General features: G+C 40.8%; 1 protein-coding gene across 1 annotated transcript in view; it reads left to right on the top strand.

The window, feature by feature from the left end:
• The window catches only part of LOC109920043 (A disintegrin and metalloproteinase with thrombospondin motifs 19-like), a 412216-nt gene that overhangs the window by 21620 nt on the left and 372093 nt on the right, over positions 1-18503 (top strand). Inside the window, exons 4-6 of the mRNA XM_048619810.1 lie at positions 3315-3487; positions 5084-5167; positions 13620-13777. Of these exons, the coding sequence (XP_048475767.1) occupies positions 3315-3487; positions 5084-5167; positions 13620-13777 (415 nt within the window). The remainder of the gene's footprint in view (positions 1-3314; positions 3488-5083; positions 5168-13619; positions 13778-18503) is intronic.

Genomic DNA, 18503 nt, shown 5'->3' with positions numbered 1-18503 from the left:
TATGGGAGGGTGCAGTGAGTGCTGAGCAGGATGACACTGGGCTGGTCACTTGTTTGTCTTTCCCTCTGCCTTCTTCCAATGAGTCAGTTGAGGTTGTTGATTGCAAATGTTCATAACCAGTACAATTCCTGGTGTTTCTCGTGTCTGAGGCTGTGTAAGTAAGTGGAACATGTAAGTAATTTGTTAAATGTACCAATGGGAGATGGAAAGTGATTGAGTTCCGAATTGGGACGTTGACCTGCCATTTTCTGATCTCTTGCTTTATATTTATAACCTTTCACCAACACAATGGATATTAGTTCTAGCTTATTTATATTTTCGTTAGTGCTTTTGCTCTATGTGTACTCGCAATGGCTCATGTTATGTGGTTCCTTGAGCAGAACCAGTCAATAAAAGGACCTTTGATTTAATTATTTTTAGTTTCTTTGAAATGCTACGCCACTATTGTTCTTAAGTTTAACGTCACAATCTTATAGTGGCCAGAGCTACCTGCTGCAATGTGATGACTAGTTATAAGTAAAAAGCTGCAAATTTAATTACTTACAGTGGGCAATGCTCTTTTTATTATTGCTTTCCAACAAGTAAACTCACAAACAATTATAAAAAATATGAATGGGAACCTTTGTCATGAACACAACAACCATGAGAATAAACTATCTCTGAGTGGCTATTAAAAGACATATATCAGTGCATAATGACATCATTTTGGAGAGTGATTATAACAATTATTACCATATTAAGGTATATTATCATCTAAATTTGATAATAACCTCCTAGATTAAACAAAAATTACGATATAAAAGGAAGCATTTTAAATAGAGATGGAATATCCTATTTGTTAAAAGATGTCTAATGCAATTTCAAACCATCCCAGTTCCTCACAATAATCCCTTTGTAAATTCCTCTGACATTTCTTGAACTATTTCTTTAGAAAATGGTCATTTGCTTGGCACAAGATGGGAAAAGTTTGGAAAAGACAAAGGGTGTTTACTTCAAAGAATTTATGAATGTTAATAATGTAAATTAGAGAGAGAAACCTGGTAGAATCCATAGAGAAAGCGAAATCTATAAATTGAGGAATAAAATACGTTCTCCAACTCTCTCAGAACTGTTGCCCTCACAAACACTGATTTCCAGCTTTTTCAATTATGCAGCTATGACTAGGAAAATGAGGGTGATCAAAGAAGTTTCGCCGTGGATTTTAATTATTATACGGTAAAGCCAAGCCAATAAACATCAAAAGCTTCATTGGCTTAAGCACTTGGAGGTCTAGTTGCTTTATAATGATACACAGTTTGAACTTCTTTAACTTTTCACTGGGAAATTTAACTGCAGAAATTAATCACTTCATGCCTACAGGTGAGCTGGTTGCATTTTCCTTTGAAATAAAGTTTGCTTTGGGAAATGCTTGCTGATGCATGAAAGTACATTTAAACACTGGAGTTGCAATTTACAGCCCGGTTGTATTGTTTCTGGCTGCCTAGCTGTGTGACAGAGTTTCCTGAATCTTATTACTCTCCTGTGAGTCACCAGATGTGTAACAAAAAAAAGTGGTCTGCTGTAGATTTGATTCAATTTGCTGTGATAACATCTCATTTTAGATTAATTAGGGAACCAAACATAGGAAATAGGAGAAAGAGTAGGCCATTTGGTCCATCTAGCCTGCTGTACCATATCATGCCTGATCTTCTAGACTAATACCATTTTCCCCACACTGCTCCCATGTCTATTGATACCTGCTGCATTACCCTCATATCCCTTGCTAACTTTAATATCTAGAAATCTATCAATCTCTGTCTTGAATAGATTAAATAACTGAGCCTCTCCAGCCTTCTTGGGTAGAGAATCTCAAAGCTTTATCATCTTCTGTGAAGAAATTCCTCTTCATTTCAGCCCAAAATGGCCTCACTCTTTGTGAGACTTTATCCCCTGGTTTCTGCATGGTTTAAACTTTAGCAGCATCCATCTTGCATCGATCCTATTAAGCCCTGTAAGAATTTTGTTTGTATCAGTGAATGCACCTTTCATTCTTTTAAATTCTAGGGAATATAGACCCAGTTTCCTCAGTTTTTCTTCATAGAATGATCTTGTCATTCCAGAAATCTTGTGTGTGTTGCACATCCTCTGTGACAAACGTATCCTTCCTTTGGTAAGGAGACCAAAACTGTACAATGTGCTGCAGGTATGGTCTTAACAAAGGCTTATACAATCGCAGCAAGAGATCTTTACTCCTGCAGTCAGATTCTCTTACAATAAAGGCCAGCATGCTTGCTGGCTCTCATGTTAATTTTCAAAGACATATGAACAATGACCCCAGGGCCGTTTACGTATCAACATTTTCAAGGTGGGAAAAAGTGATGGAAACTAAAACAACTACTGCATTCATCCTTCAAACTGACTGCTCTAGTGTAATAGAAAAGTCTCAACTGGTTTCTCAGCAAAGGCTTCTGGTGTCTAACAGCCTGACTTAAAAATGGCAAAATGTATAACATGTTGCTGGCCTTTCTTCAAGGTCCTAATTTATTGTGTCGTCTTATGTTAGCATCAGTCATGTCTCATTTTTTACATTCTCACCTCTGAGTTAGGAGTTTGTGTCTGCTAGTTTCGATCCAGAAACTGAGTGTAGTATCTCAGCTGAAACTCCAGTGCATTACAGAGAGGGCACTCCTGCAGAATGAGATGTTAAAATGAAGCTGCATCTTTTTTCTCAGGTAGACATAAAAGATCCTGTTACGCTGTTTCAATAAAGAGAAGAAGAGTTTGCCTTTTACTCAGACAGATATTTCTCACTAATATCATCAAGTTGTTACATTTGTGGGAACCACAGTGTGCAAACTGGCTGCAGTTTTTCTGACATTACAACAGTGACTATGCTTGAAAAACCTTTTCACCATAAACCACTTAGGACATCTCAAGATCATGAAAGGCTCTATATCAATGCAATTTGTTTTTTTTCATTTAGTAAACATATTCTTTTCTTCACTGGCAACTTTGGTTCCTTTGGGGAAGTTGAAAAAAACTCATTGATATTTATCTCGGCAAAGGCAGCAAAATAATGCAGCCTACAAACTAATATGTGCTAAATGTTAGTATCCATTTGTTGTCAACTTGACTTATGTTGCAGTGCTCTTGTAGCTGACACTGCTGATTGAAAATTCTGCATGGAGGCCAATATGCTGCAGCCTCTTGCAATGTGTTGACGTTCTAGTCTTGATCATTGTTGATCATTGCTTTAATTGTTCCTAAGTCAGTATGGGAAAATGATGTTTGTTGTCTTGATATTTTGTCAACAGTTTTTAAATTTTGTTTTACAGATAAAAGAAAATCCAAAAATAGAAAACAAATGGAGAGAGGAAGAGGCAGGAGATACGCATATAAATTATCGCCTGACTATAATGTGGAGACTTTAGTTGTTGCTGATACAGCAATGGTCAACTATCATGGAGCTGATGCTGTCAGAAGGTTCATATTAACTGTCATGAATATGGTGAGAATGAATTGCGGCTATATTAAACATCGTTGAAAAATTACTAACTTAGTAACAATCCGATACATTCTTGCTGTGGCCCAGATTTCCTCCCTTCCCCACAACCCCACCTTCTCATGACCTAAAACAAAAACAGAAATTTGTGGACAAACCCAGCAGATCTGGCAGCATCAGTGGAGAGAGAAACAGAGTCAATGTTTCAGGTCCACTGACCCTTCTGCAGATTCTGCCAGACCTGCTGAATTTCTCCAGCAATTTCTGTTTTTATTTCAGATCTTCAGCATCCACAGTTCTTTGTTTTATTTTCATGGACCTTGTTTGAATTGGCAACTCTGACCACTTCAGAGACTGTGTCTGAAGGATTTCAGTGGGGTGGTGGTCATCCTTTCTGAGCTTCCTTCATCTTCAACTTAGCATAGTTGCTATGGGCTGGCACAGCAACTCTGAGGAGCAACTAGAATTCCCAGCTGGAATTGGGCCTTGCATGTCACTGAGAACACAAAGGTTGAAAAAGTGTGACAGTGTTTCTTAACCCTTTTAAGAAGAGGCCTTATGGTTCACATGTCATATCTTTCAGGGATAGTGTCATGCTCCAGATTGACATGCACTTCTACATTTTGTTACCTTTCAAAAATAGAATCACAAGTGTCTGTCAGAACCATCAGTAGTTGATGGAGAAAAATAATCTCATGTTGACAGTAAACCTTCATCAGGAACAACTTAAACGATTTGTGTTGCTGAAGGAGTTAACCATATCTGACCTATCTTGTAATTTTTCCACTATTTGCAAGTCCCAAGTTTGGAATGTGATGAAATACTCTCCATTTCTTTGGATGACTACAGTTCAAAGGAAATCTATACAATCCAGGATATGCAGTCCTCTTGATTGACATCTGATCCAGCACCTTACACATTCACTCCTGCCAGCCCTGATGCAATGTGGCTGCAGTGAGTACCATCTATAAGGTGCACAGAACAAGACACTGAGGCTTCTTTGACAGCACCTTCCAAACCCAGGATTTGTACTACTTAGAAAGTCAAGAACAGGAGGCACAGGGGAACACTGCTGCTCACAAGTTTCCTTCCAAGTCACACACTGTCCTGACCTGAAAATATGTCACCAATCCTTCATTGCCACTGGGACAAATTCATGAGCTCCCTTTCTAACATTAACTGTGCCACAAAGACAGACTGTTTGAGAAGACAATTGATTGCCACTTTCTCAAGGAACATTATAGATTGGCAGTTACTGCTGGCTTTGCCAGTGACACAACATCCAAAAAGCCAATAAGATGTAAAAAAAGCACAGGATAGTCCCAGACCATGTTGGTTAGAAAAATAGGTTACGTTAAAAAAAGACCCAGACCAGGGACTGTTCATGGGTTAAGTGTGGAAGCTAAATGCCCACATAATTTTAAAACATTGACATCAAAATTCCCTTAAGCAATATCCAGCTACTGGGACATTTTCATCAACATTTTTTTGTCAGTTTCCAGTTGTAATGTGCATTTCAGCTGTCAGAGAGATTAATGTCCCTGGATATTGGTGCATCTGCTTCAAGCACTTTTTTTTTTGCTATAAACTATTTTTTTCTAGGTCTTCAATCTGTTCCAACACAAAAGTCTTGGCATTCAAATGAACCTACGAGTGACAAAACTTGTTTTACTTCATGAAACACCGGTAAGAAGAATATCAGTTCATTGTGGAGTGTAAGAAATGATGTGTTGTTCTGTGTAAGATTATACTATATAGTGGCTTGAAATGTCTGCTGTAAAATAAAGTATTTAGTGCTTTGCAGCTGCCCCATAATTTAAACCTACTGATAGTTTTGAGTGTGTCTCCTGCACTGCTTGTCAATGCATGTCTGCTCATGCAGTATATTCGCCAAGATGTGCAGCCCTCTGTTAACACTAAAGTTAGAAGCAATGGACATATGACTGTTATTTACACACATTTATTACATATAGGTTAACTTCACTGATGATCTGTGAGGATGTTAATGTTGTTTTATGTGGTGTAATATCTGTTAAATGATGAGATCATTAGGTTGCCTATCAATGTGTCTGAAGGGAGTATGGTTTGATCTGGGTTCCAGTTAAATGAGTAAGATGACTGCAAATGGCTGACATTCAGTGGGTACGTGGGGGAGTTTGCAGCAATTTTTCCTCTAATTTCCCTGTGTCTTGCACACCTGATTTGTTGCATTGTATATCACTTTTAAGTTTAGAGTGCACTTCACATGTTTTTCATTCATTCAGGGATGGGGTGTCACTGTCTGGGCCAACATTTATTGCTCATCCCTGTTTCCCTTTCAGAAGGTGGTGGCGAACTGCCTTCTTAAACCGCTGCAGTCTGTTTGGTGTTGGTGCACTATAATGTTGTTCGTGAGGGAGTTTCAAGACTTTGATACATTTCCAAGTCAGGATGGTGAGTGGTTTAGAGGGGAATTCGCAGGTGGTGGTGTTCCCATGTATCTGCTGTCCTTGTCCTTCTAGATGGAAGTCGTCAAGGGTTTGGAAGGTGCTGTCCGAGGATCTTTGGTGAATTTCTGCAGTGCATCTTGTAGATAGTACACACTGCTGCTACTGAGCATTGGTGGCTGGAGTGAATGCTTGTGGATGTAGTGCCAATCAAGTGGACTGCTTTGTCCTGGATGGTGTAAAGCTTCTTGAGTGTTGTTGGGGCTGCACTCATCCAGGCAAGTGGGGAGTATTCCATCACAATCCTGACTTGTGCCTTGTAGATGGTGGACAGGCTTTGAGGAGTCAGGAGGTGAGTTACTCGCCGCAGTATTCCCTACTTCTGGCCTGCTCTTGTAGCCATTGTGTTTATGTGGTGAGTCCAGTTGAGTTTCTGGTCAATGGTAACCCCCAGGATGTTGATAGGGGGGGATTGATAGTGATTAGACTGTCTCTTATTGGTGATGGTCATTGCCTGGCATTTGTGTGGTGCGAATGTCACTTGCCACTTGTCAGCTCAAGCCTGGATATTATCCAGATCTTGTTGCATGTGAACACGGACTGCTTCAGTATCTGAGGAGTTGTGAATGGTGCTGAACATTGTGCGATAATCAGCAAACATCCCCACTTCTGACCTTATGATGGAGGGAAGGTCATTGATGAAGCAGCTGAAGATGGTTGTACCTAGGACACTATCCTGAGGAACTCCTGCAGAAGTGTCCTGGAGCTGAGATGATTGACATCCCACAACCACAACCATCTCCCTGTGAGTCAGGTATGACTCGATCTAAGCATTTGCCCCCTGATACACATTGATTCCAGCTTTGCCAGGGCTCGTTGATGTCACACTTGGTCGAATGCAGCCTTGATATCCACGGCTGTCACTCTCACCTCACCTTGATGAAGCAGCTGAAGATGGTTGGGCCTAGGACACTGTCCTGAGCAACTCCTACAGAGATGTCCTAGAGCTGAGAGGACTGACCTCCAGCAACCATACACATGATCATTTGTGCAAGGTATGACTCCAACCAGTGGAGAGTTTGCCCTGATTCCAGTTTTGGGAAGGATCCTCGATGCTGCACTCTGTCAAATGCAACCTTGGTGTCAAGGGCAGTCACTGTCACCTCAATAAAATAAAATAAAGTAAACAAACAGCTGTGAATGGTAGAGATCTGAAACAAAAACAGAAACTGCTGGCAAAACTCAGCAGCTCTGGCAAAACCTTTGGAGAGAAATGTTTCAAGTCTGGAGATTCTTCAATAGCTCACCTCTGAAATTCAGCTCTTTTGTCCATTTTCTGAACCAAGGCTGTAATAAGGTGAGGAGCTGAGTGGTTTCACTGAGCATGTTATTGCTGAGCATGTGCTGCTTGATAGCACTGTTGATGACACCTTCATCATTTTCTTAATGATCAAGAGTAGCCTGATGGGTGATAATATCCAGGTGGGATTTTTCCAGGGTTTTGTGTATGGGACAAACCTTGGCAATTTTCATGCAGATGGATAGATTCCAATGTTGTAGCTGTACACTTTGCACAAGGTAGAGGGACAGGTACTGGTGCACAAGCTATTGTCTCCTGCACTGGATGATCCAGACTGCTGTATGGTTGCATAACTTGGATGGCAAAATGGCAATTTTCTAGCATGCATCCAGGTGAGGATTTGGCATTTTAATAACTGGATGTCTCAGTTTGAGAGATAGTAGGAACTGCCGATGCCGGAGAATCTGAAATAACAAGGTGTAGACCTGATAGAACACACCAGGACAAGCAGCATCAGAGGATAAGGAAAGCTGACGTTTCGGGTCTAAACCCTTCTTCAGAAATGGGGGAGGGGAAGGGGATTCTGAAATAAAAAGGGAGAGAGGGGGAGGCGGATAGAAGATGGATAAAGGAGAAGATAGGTGGAGAAGAGACAGACAGGTCAAAGAGGCGGGGATGGAGCCAGTAACGGTGAGTTAGGGAGGGAATAGGTCAGTCCAGGGAGGACGGATAGGTCAAGGAGGCAGGATGAGGCTAGTAGGGAGGAGATGGGGATGGGGCTTGAGGTGGGAGGAGTGGATAGGTGGGAGGAAGAACAGGTTAGGGAGGCGGGGACGACCTGGACTGGTTTTGGGATGCGGTAGGGGGAGGGGAGATTTTGAAGCTTGTGAAATCCACATTGATACCATTGGGCTGCAGGGTTCCCAGGCGTAATATGAAATACTGTTCCTGCAACCTTCGGGTGGCATTATTGTGGCACTGCAGGAGGCCCAGGATGGACATGTTGTTCAAGGAGTGGGAGGGGGAGTTGAAATGTTTCAGTTTAAACTGTTTTGCATATTTAAACTGTGACCTTGGTGTAAAGGCATTCCTCGTGGATCAGGAGGGGCATAACTCCTTCCTCCTAGCCCATATTGTCAGGGTCACAAATCAAATCTCCAATCAGCTTTAGATGTACTGAACTTGTAATTGCAGCATTTTATTTTCAAGAATGGGAGATGTAGGCAAAAGATTACCACAGTAAATTAAGTGGCTGCCAGGTGAAGAACTCTGGAATGTCACACCTGTAAACAGTCAAAATAACTTCAAATGGAAATACCAGTAAGGTAGAGACAACAAGAGGCTTACTACCCAAAACCTCATTGGAAGAAAGCCATCACCTGCAGACATGTTTGTGTTTTACCTTCACTGTGATATACAAAACACGGGGTCAAAAATGTGTTGAACAATTGTCTGTGTGTTAATGGTTCTACATTCTAGTGTGTGCACTAGTGTGCTGGGAAGGTCACAGTTCCAAAAACAACAATTTAACATCCCTGTAATACATGTAAAGAAAAAGAACCTCTATCACTTTTAGTAGTGTTCAGTAACTAAGACAAAAGATTTTCAATTAACCTGCAAATTCAGGAATCTTGAAATCAACTGTACAACTACCAACCTGAATGGTACCAGTAACATCTACTGTAACAGTCACAACCTTCTACTATCTAATGCAGGGTTACAGAGATGGGTCTGGGTGGGATGCCCTTTGGAGGGTTGGTATGAACTTGATGGGCCGATTGGCCTACTTCCACAATATGGGAATTTTATGATTCCATGATTCTATGATTCTGTGATCTACTGTTCTTGAATCGCTCAGAGACTGATCCATTTTATTGTAACTTTTACCTTTTTTTGGATTACCTTCTTATTCCTAATCTGTGTGTTTGTGTGCACATTATTAATTCTTCTGGTGTTTAATAACCAATAAATTCAACCTTCCACCAAATTCAAGTTCAACTGGCTCCTTTTGAAATGAAGCCATTTTGTTTTGGAGAAAGCTATCCATAGTGGAGGTGACTTTTTTTTCAATTAACTTTTGTTCACCCAGGGAGTGGGTGAATAAAGAAAGGGAGCCAGTTCAGAGCTCTTCACCCAGGACCTTAATGATGTGGGGTACCCCAACTGCAACTACACACAGTGTGGAAATCCGCCCAATACCTGGTTGTATCACAAGGTTACACTATCATCCTACCTCCTACATGAACACCGACCCACCTCTCCCACGCCCAATTTTGGGAGCTTGCTCCCTTTGGATTCAAATCTACATTTCCTCACTCACACTGTTTGCAGTTATTCTCACTTCCTTTTCTGTCTGGGTTCAGTTGTCAGCAGCATGGAGGAGGAGCAGAATAAATTGTGGTTATAACTTTATTAACTCTGATTCTTGTGTAGACTTTCATGTAGAACAACAGATCACACAATGTTGATGCTAGTATTTATGAGTGCCATTTTTCTCAGTGCCATCAATGTCAAGTTAATGCATAAAAGAGACAAAAATTTCACTCTTCTTGCACTCAAAAATCTCCAGTGAAAAGCAGATTTGTCTGAGACTTGCAGTGTTTCAGCTATTTCAATGGGCTAAAATTTTAAATGCAGAGACACTGACACTGTAGCCCCTATACTTCTTCCAGCGTTTGTATGGACCTATGTGCAGTCGGGGTACCTGTCCCTTTAATAATGATATTGCCAACCCATCAGTTAATTTTTCGATCACTGAACCATATAGGAATTGCTAGAACCTGTATTGTCCAATCCTGGCTTTAGGTTAGCCAGTCACATCATACGACATCAGGATAGTGTGCCAAATCATCATGTTTGGAGCACACAAAGAATAAGCACATAGGTGTATCCATATTCCCTAACAATGCAGATAATAGCTAGCGGTATCACCTATCCTTCAGAAAGCCAGCTAGGACAGGACAGCACTAGAAGCTATGGGACACATATGAATCTCATGCTCCAGAAGTTAACTTTGCCAACTGTGGACTAGCAGGTTTATAGTGTATACCCTACACCAATTGCATTCTACAGGTGTCATTACATGATCCCCTCAGCCTAACCTATATTGATTCATATTAGGATAGCAGGGCAGCAAATATCAGTGTGCAATTAGCTTCCCCTGCATTGGGCAGCTGAGAAGCTGTGAATAGTTGAGTTTCTTCCAGTTGGCTGGGAAAAGGAGGGTCTCTTTTTCAATATCAACTGATGTTTGTGTCCATTCATGACCTGTACTCATGGAAAAATAAACAGCACTAAGAGAACCCAAGCATGCCGGGAGTACGTAGTTCAACATTTTGCCCTGCATCTAATAATGCTAAAATTTCCTTTTTGCCTCTAAATATAGTGGATTGTACTTGGAAGTGATTTAGAATTTCCTTAACAACATTTAAGCATCAAAGTGCAAACATTTATTATGTTTAGAAGTAGCCACTTAAAAAAATCTGTTATATATCCATGCTATCACTGAACATGGTGGCTCAGTGGTTAGCACTGCTGCCTCACAGTGCCAGGGCCCCAGGTTTGATTCCACCCTCAGGTGACTGTCTGTGTGGAGTTTGCACATTCTCCCCCTGTGTCTGTGTGAGTTTCCTCTGAGTGTTCCAGTTTTCTCCCACAGTCCAAAGATGTGCCGGCTAGGTGGACTGGCCATGCTAAATTGTCCATAGTGTCCAGGGATATTATGGGAAATGCAGGGTTACAGGGATGGAGGAGGAGGGGTGGGTTGGGTTTGGGTGTGTTGGTCTTTGGAGAGTTGGTGTGGCCTTGATTGGCTGAATAGCCTGCTCCGACCCAGTAGGAATTCCATGAACTTCATAACTCTGCATATTCCCAAGGAATATTTGATTCTTGGAACAAGATTTCATATTGATGCTCACTCAGTGCTTGTTGCAGCAAGTTCTTTACAATGTTTTTTTCCTCCAGCAGAATGAGTGAAGTTCCCCATTAGGAGGTACTAACTACCTTTAAAAGGCATTAGAAACCCTCAGTACTGGGACCACAACTGTTCACAATATATTAATGATTTACAGGAAGGAAGTGAATGTACTGTAACCAAATTTACAAAATAGGTACAAAGGCTAGTTGCAAGAGAGATACAAACTGTTTACAGAGATATAGATATAACACAGTGTGGAGCTGGAGGAACACAGCAGGCCAGGCAGCATCAGGGGAGCAGGAAAGCCGATGTTTCAGCTCGGGCCCTTCTGCAGAAATGAAGAGGGTAAAGGGAGCTCTGAAACAAATAGAGAGAGGAGGGGTGGGGCTGGGGAAGGTAGGTGGGATGGTGATAGGTGAGTGCAGGTAGGCAGTGGTGGGGATTGGTCAGTGAGGTGGGAGGGACGGATAGATGGGAGAGAAGATGGACAGATATAGATAGGTTAGATCAGTGGGCAAAAGGCAGTCATTATGGAGTATAATGTGGGAAAATGTGAAATAGTTCATTTTGAAAAGAACAAAATAACTGCAGAAAGCTGAAAGCCAAAGGGACTTGGAGGCATTTCTGCACAAAACACAGACATTTAACACATAGATGCAGCGGGTAATTAGAAAGTCTAATGAAATGTTGGCCTTTATTTCAAAAGGGAGTATAAGAGTAGAGAAGTCTTACTACAACTGTACAAGGTGCTGGTGAGACCACATCTGGAGCACTGAGCAATTTTGGGCCCCTTATTTAAGGAAAGATATCATTTCATTGGAGGCAGTTCAGAAAATGTTCACTTGGATAATCCCTGGTATGGAAGGATTGTCTTATGAGCATAGGTTTGACAGGCTGGGACTCTACTCACTGGAGTTTGGAAGAATCAAAAGTGATCTCATTGAAATATACAGGGTTCTTAAGGGTTTTGACAAGGTCAATGCTGAGACGATGTTTCCTCTCATGGGAGAGTCGAGAAGCAGAATAAAGGGGTGCCAATTTAAGGTTAAGCTGATGAGGAATTTCTTGTCTCAGGGTTGAGAGTCTTTGGAACTCTTTGCCACAGAGAGCTGTGGGGGCAGAGTCCTCATGTATATTTAAGATTGAGATGGATAGATTCTTAAAGAGTGGAGCAATCAAGGGTTATGGAGAAAGTGCAGGATAGTGAACGTAAGGAATGTTGGATCAGGCATAATCCTCTTGAATGGTGGAGCAGAGGGACTGAACAGCCTACTCCTGCTCCTATTTCTTATGGTCTTATGGTCATAGTATCCGGCTACTAACAGGCCAGTGCATAATGTGTGATCTCTGAGAATTTAATACCAGTTACATGGATATAACTATTAGACTGCAACATGGCAACCCAATCACAACTGGTTCTGAAAAATCTGAAGATTTTCAATATGGGCAGAATATGTTTCTCTAAATTTAAAAATAGAAATTACAATGAACAGTAGTTAAATGGAATGGCATTGTGTTGTTTTAATGGTGAGATTAATGCAATTTTATAGGTGACAGTGGAATTTGGTATCAATGTTAGATATTAATCCAATATTGTCACACAGCGTCATTTCTAACCAGATTTATTATCTAGTTACAGTAATAGTTTCTTTTTATATTTCTGCTTGGTCAATGGTTTGATTTAATGGGTGGAGACTGGCAATTTTGCCATGGTAACTGGTCTTTAGCTCTCATTGCCCTGCAATCTTGGTTACTGGACTACAGCTCTGCAATGTCACTTACTAGGCTCTAGCCCAGGGTCTTTCTAATTGCCAGCATTGGTTACTACACTGCAGCTTCCCACCATTGGCATGCAAGGATGAAGTGGGGTGAGGATATGGCATGAGGAGGTGTCAGACGAGTGTAGGAAAGGGGAGAATGGTATGGGACAGGAATTCGGTGATTGAATGGTGTGGGAAGAGCATAGTTTTGTGGACGACTGCATTGCCATGGCAGGATGTAGTGATGTGTTAGGGCTGTAGATTGCATGGAAAGTGGAGGATGGATGGAAGACAGCGAAGGACAAAATGGGTCACTGGTGGCATGATGGGTGTAACTGCCTGGGAGGTGCAGAATGGGGCATGAGGATGACATGACATGGTAGGGATAGAATCGGGATGGGGATGATGTGAAAGGAATGAAATATGCATCTCATGAGGATTACAACATGGGAAGGATTGAATGTTTTGGGGTATGGATTTTAAAAAAATCATTGCAATAGGTATAGTCTTCATTGCAAATGTTTTGCAGGTCTCTGGTTGTAAAAGTATTTATCAGTGGAATGCCGATTAAAGGGTGAAATGGAGGCAGACTGATTCAAACATTTTAGGAGTATCTTATCTTAATCGAAATTGATTTATTGCAGCACTAAACATAAATGTTCCACTTAATTCATTAAGTACTGAAGATCTCATTTAAGACATGCAATTAGAATTAATCATTTTAATTACCTTGTAGGAAGACCTTTATATAGGCCACCATGGGGAAAAGATGCTGGAAAGTTTTTGCAAATGGCAACATGAAGAATTTGGAAGGAAGAATTATTTCGATAGTGATATGTCTCCCAGTTGGAGGGAAGATTTACCTGCTGTTGATGCAGCCATCCTGATAACGAGGTGAGAATAGCAAATTAGTTACCAGCTACTTTAGTTTTAACTTGGTGCCTTGTGTAACTTTTGAATAGATCTTAAAATAGTTCAAAAAGAAGTGAAAGCCTAATTGCAGCAAAATTTTAATACAATGCCTTTCTAGTGGTCAGATGTGGCTACGGGCAACACAGGAGTGTTAGCAAACTTAATTAGATGTTAAGCCATGTAAGAAGACGATGAAAAGAATGGTCACAACATTGTTAGGGTGCATCATAAAAGAAGAAAGAGGCAGAGAGAAGTAGTTTCAGAGACAGCAGGAACTGCAGATGCTGGAGAATCTGAGATAACAAGGTGCAGAGCTGGATGAACACAGCAGGCCAAGCAGCATCAGAGGAGCAGGAAGGCTGATGTTTTGGGCCTAGACCCTTCTTCAGAAGAAGGGTCTAGGCCTGAAACGTCAGCCTTCCTGCTCCTCTGATGCTGCTTGGCCTGCTGTGTTCATCCAGCTCTGCACCTTGTTATCTCAGAGGAGTAGTGGTTTGGAAAGGGAATTGTGGATCTTTGGTCCTAGATAACTGAAGGAGCAGCTGCCAGTGGTTGACCAGCTAAAATCGGAGATACTCAAGTGGCCAGAATGAAATGAGTCCAGAGATCTCAGCAGGTTGTGGGGCCAAAGAAGATTAGAGGAGTGGATGGGCATGAAGCCATAAAGAATTTGTGAAAGAAATGATAATTTTAAACACAACTTGCTGTTTGACCAGGAGGCCAAGCATGGAGATAATATGGAACTTGGCATGATGAAAGACTTAATCAACAGAATTTTGAATGACTTCTGATTTATGGAGGAGGAATGTGGGAGATCAGTGTGGAGTGTTTTGGACTGTCAAATTTAGAGGTAACATAGACATGAGTAAGAATTTCATGAGCTTGATCAAGGATGAAATCAGGCAATGTTATTGAGGTGGAAATAGGTGGATTAGTGATGGCACGTATATATGGGTAGGTTTAGCTTATGCTACATAGAAGTCAAGGTTGCAAACAGTCCTTTTAACCTTAGACAGTTACCTGGGAGAGGGATGGAGTCAGTAGTTAAGGACAGAGTGTGGAGGAGAAGCTGAAGAAACCAGGCAGGATTTTACCATAGGCTTTAGATCTAATGTTGGGGCTAAACGGGTATCTTGATCCTGCATTTGCCAGGAATCAGACTGGCACTGATATTTCTAGAGGCAGTCCCCTCAGTGTCTAATTCCAAACTTGTACCCTATTAAGGATGTTGGGAGGGATATAGGTGCTGTTGGCTTAGTTGGTGGGCTAACAACTCTGAAGCTATGGCAGCCTCTATCAGGAAGAGTGGGTGCTGCAGAGCAGCTTTTAAAACAGGGATATGAATAACCATGGGTCTCCAAGACAACATCAGGGAAGCTCTGTCATTGCTTGTTGCAGCCATTTCAATATCAATGAGTATTTTCTCAATCTGAGGTCTCTGTGCAACTCTTTTTAGGTAGTGCTGGTTGCCAATAAGTGGCTTCAGAGATGCCTGCTATCCAGCCACCTAAACATGCATTTAAAATTTGCATGAACGTGCATGTTTCAAAAGTTTGACATCCAACTGTGCTGTTAACTATTATTTCATGAATTATTCAAAGATTATAGCACTACTTTCTCAATTTTCATGTCATTTCTCTCAGCATCCTCAGGACCGTCCTATCCAGTGCTGGTGGCTTATCAACTCTCAGCTGACCCAGCCTTTCTAATATCTCTCCTTTTTTTAAATTTTTATCCAAACCAGTATGTCAACAATGTCCTCTCTCATGATGATTTTGGCAACATGATTTTTCTTCACAAAGGCAGATGCAAAGCTTAGTCTCTGCAATGGTTTCTGCCTCCATGCATAGATACCCTTTTGTGATCCCTCATTAGTTCCACTGCTCCTCTTATTACAATTTTACTGTTTATATGCTTAAAGAACACTCCTGGATTCCCTTTTCTGTCAACTATGAACCTCATACTCTTTCTTTGCCTTGCTTATTTCTTTTCTGCTCTTTTTTACATTCAACTGGGTTCTCACTGTGTTATCAATATGATTGCTGCCATACAAAATATTTTATCTCTTAATTCAACTGTCTGTCTGTTTTATCATCCAGACAGCTCTGGTTTTGGTTGCCCAACATTTTGATCTTTGTGAGAATGTATTTCAAATGTAGTTGAACAATCCCTTCTTGAAAGGTGATTCATTATTTCCTTAGAGTTTTGCTTGTCAATCTCTCATTCCAATATTTCGGGGACAATCCCATTCTTATCTTTTTGAAATTGGCACTCCTCCAATTAGATGTTTATTCACTATATTGCTCCTTGTCCTTCTCCATTGCAAACCTAAACCCTATAGTATTGTGATCACTGTTCATTAAATGTTTCCCAACTCACATTTTTCCCATCTCATCCCCCAGAAGCAGTTCTAGCAATGTATTGGAAATGTACTGATTGTGATTTTTCTCTCAAAGGTTCAGAAACACTTCTGTATCTCTGCCGTTTGCAATACTTGAATCCAATCTATGTCAGAATAGCTGAACTCTCCCGCTATCACCAATTTATAGTTTCTGCATCTCTCTGTAATTTTCCTGAAATTCTTTCCTCTATTTCCTTTGCTCCTGTATTCAATGGTACCTCTATTGTTTGAGTTAAGAAACTGGATAGATTCTCTCCTTGACCCCTACTGAATATCTTCATTCTCCATTATCAGTTATCATTGTTGTGAACTTTTTGGTTACAATTCACAGGAAAACTTTGTCATTAATTGTTGTAACTGAGAGAATGTTTCTACTTTGTTTGCCTTTGATTCTTTTTGTCTTTCCGTTATTAAGGTTAATTATTAGATTAGAGGAATTCTTCAATCTTCTTATCCTATCAGCAGCATGCAAAGTAATATTTTTTTATTAACCTATTTTCCCGAATCAACCTGTTCAGGGATGTCATTATACATCTCTGGAGCAGGTGGGACTTGAACCTGGGCCTCCCGGTCCAGGGGTAGGGACTCTACTTCTGCACCAAAATTGATGTCTGGTGTTATTTTTGCAAATGCTTAAATTTAAATTCCCATTCAAGTCCAAATTGGTCAATTTTTTTTTTGCCTGCGTTAATTAAGAGGTTCTAGTTAAACCTGAGTGAAAGTTGCGAAGAGATTTTTGCTAAGATTGACTCCAAAGGTAAAGGGAATGCAGTACACACGTATATAGGGAGTTGCTGTGAGGATAGTGGTTGGAGAGGCCTTCTCAAAAGGGCAACCAGTACTACTGGAAAGGCCTTCCGTGAACTATAAGAATGCCCAATCAGGACAGATCCTTGTACCTATCCTTCCCTCTCCTTGAACCCATAGGGCATTCACCAGTGTTTGTGACAACCTCTCCAGGCAGTAAAGTAACCAGCAGGAAGAGGCCATTGTCTGACCATGTAATGATCACCAGCAGAAGAGTAAGCTAAGGAACCACAATATCCCCTGCTGCTGGTAAAATATCAGTGAACAGGCATGACACTACATGAACCTCTCCCTCCCTCCCTACTCCTGGAGCTGTGGTCTGAAGAGAGCTGTTTAAAATTCCAGCTGAGGTCATGGCTAGACCAAATAATTTCAGCCTAACAACTGAATCCAGACTATTTTTGACATCATAAAGCCAAAAGAAACTAAAGGCTGAGATAGTAAATTTCTGGAAGTCAATGTTTAGGCAACAGTTAATTGACTGTATACAGTTCTGAATGTCTCATTATAGAAAGGACATTAAAGCATAAAATGTGTACAGTGTAGATTCATCAGGATAGCACCAGACACAGGACATTTGAGAACAGACTGAAAAATATAGGTAAAATCTGAAAGAACTGTGGATGCTGTAAATCATAAACAAAAACAGAAATTGTTGGAAAAGCTCAATTGTCAGGAAGGATCACTCGACTTGACATGTTTACTCTGATTTCTCTCCACAGATGCTGCCAGACTTGCTGAGCTTTTCCATCAATTTATGTTGTTGTTTCTGAAAAATATAGGACCAGTTTTACTGGAGCAGAGAAAGCTCAGGGAAAACTGAGTCAAGGGTTTTAATGTTATGAAGAGTTTTAAGACTAGCGAACGAGTATTTGCTCTCGTCTAGGAATTGGTGACAATAAGAGAGAGATGTGGGAGATAAGGGAGTGGAGGTTTAGGAATATCTCTTTACTTCAGGAGCTATTCGAATGTGGAATGCATTGGTACGGAGAATGATTGAGAAAGAAAGCAATGCATCATGACCGGAAAAGTGGAGAAGTATTTGAAGCAATTGATACAAGGTTGAGGTGAAAGCAATGTAGTGAGAATACTGTCCGGAAGAACTGGCAGAAATGATTGGCTAAAAATAGCCTCTTTCTGTGCTTTACAATTTTGTGCTGTTGAACAAAAATAATACTTTTCAAAATAACTTTTTTTGAGCTCTCAAACTGTGTACACAGGTTTATTTTGTGGTTGTTCCCTAATCTTCCAAAACCGGTCTGTTACTTTCATGTTGCTCAGTTGGGGTTTCCAGGACTAGATGCTATATTCAGCAAATTCAAGCTAGGCCAGTTAGGATTCTCACACAAAGGGAAGTGGGAATCAGGAACATTCCTCCCAATGGGCTATGGGTGCTGGATTCAGGGGAAATTTCAGGATTGAGCTTTTTCTTTCCCTTTAGGTAAAGTTGTTGATGGAAAATTGAGTTAAGGTGTAGATCAGCCATAGTGTAATAGAATA

The sequence above is a fragment of the Rhincodon typus genome, chromosome 3 (assembly GCF_021869965.1).
Source record: "Rhincodon typus isolate 14 chromosome 3, sRhiTyp1.1, whole genome shotgun sequence".
Lineage (NCBI taxonomy): Eukaryota > Metazoa > Chordata > Chondrichthyes > Orectolobiformes > Rhincodontidae > Rhincodon > Rhincodon typus.
Note: the sequence above shows the minus strand (reverse complement) of the source record. Positions and strands in the feature narration are given on the sequence as shown.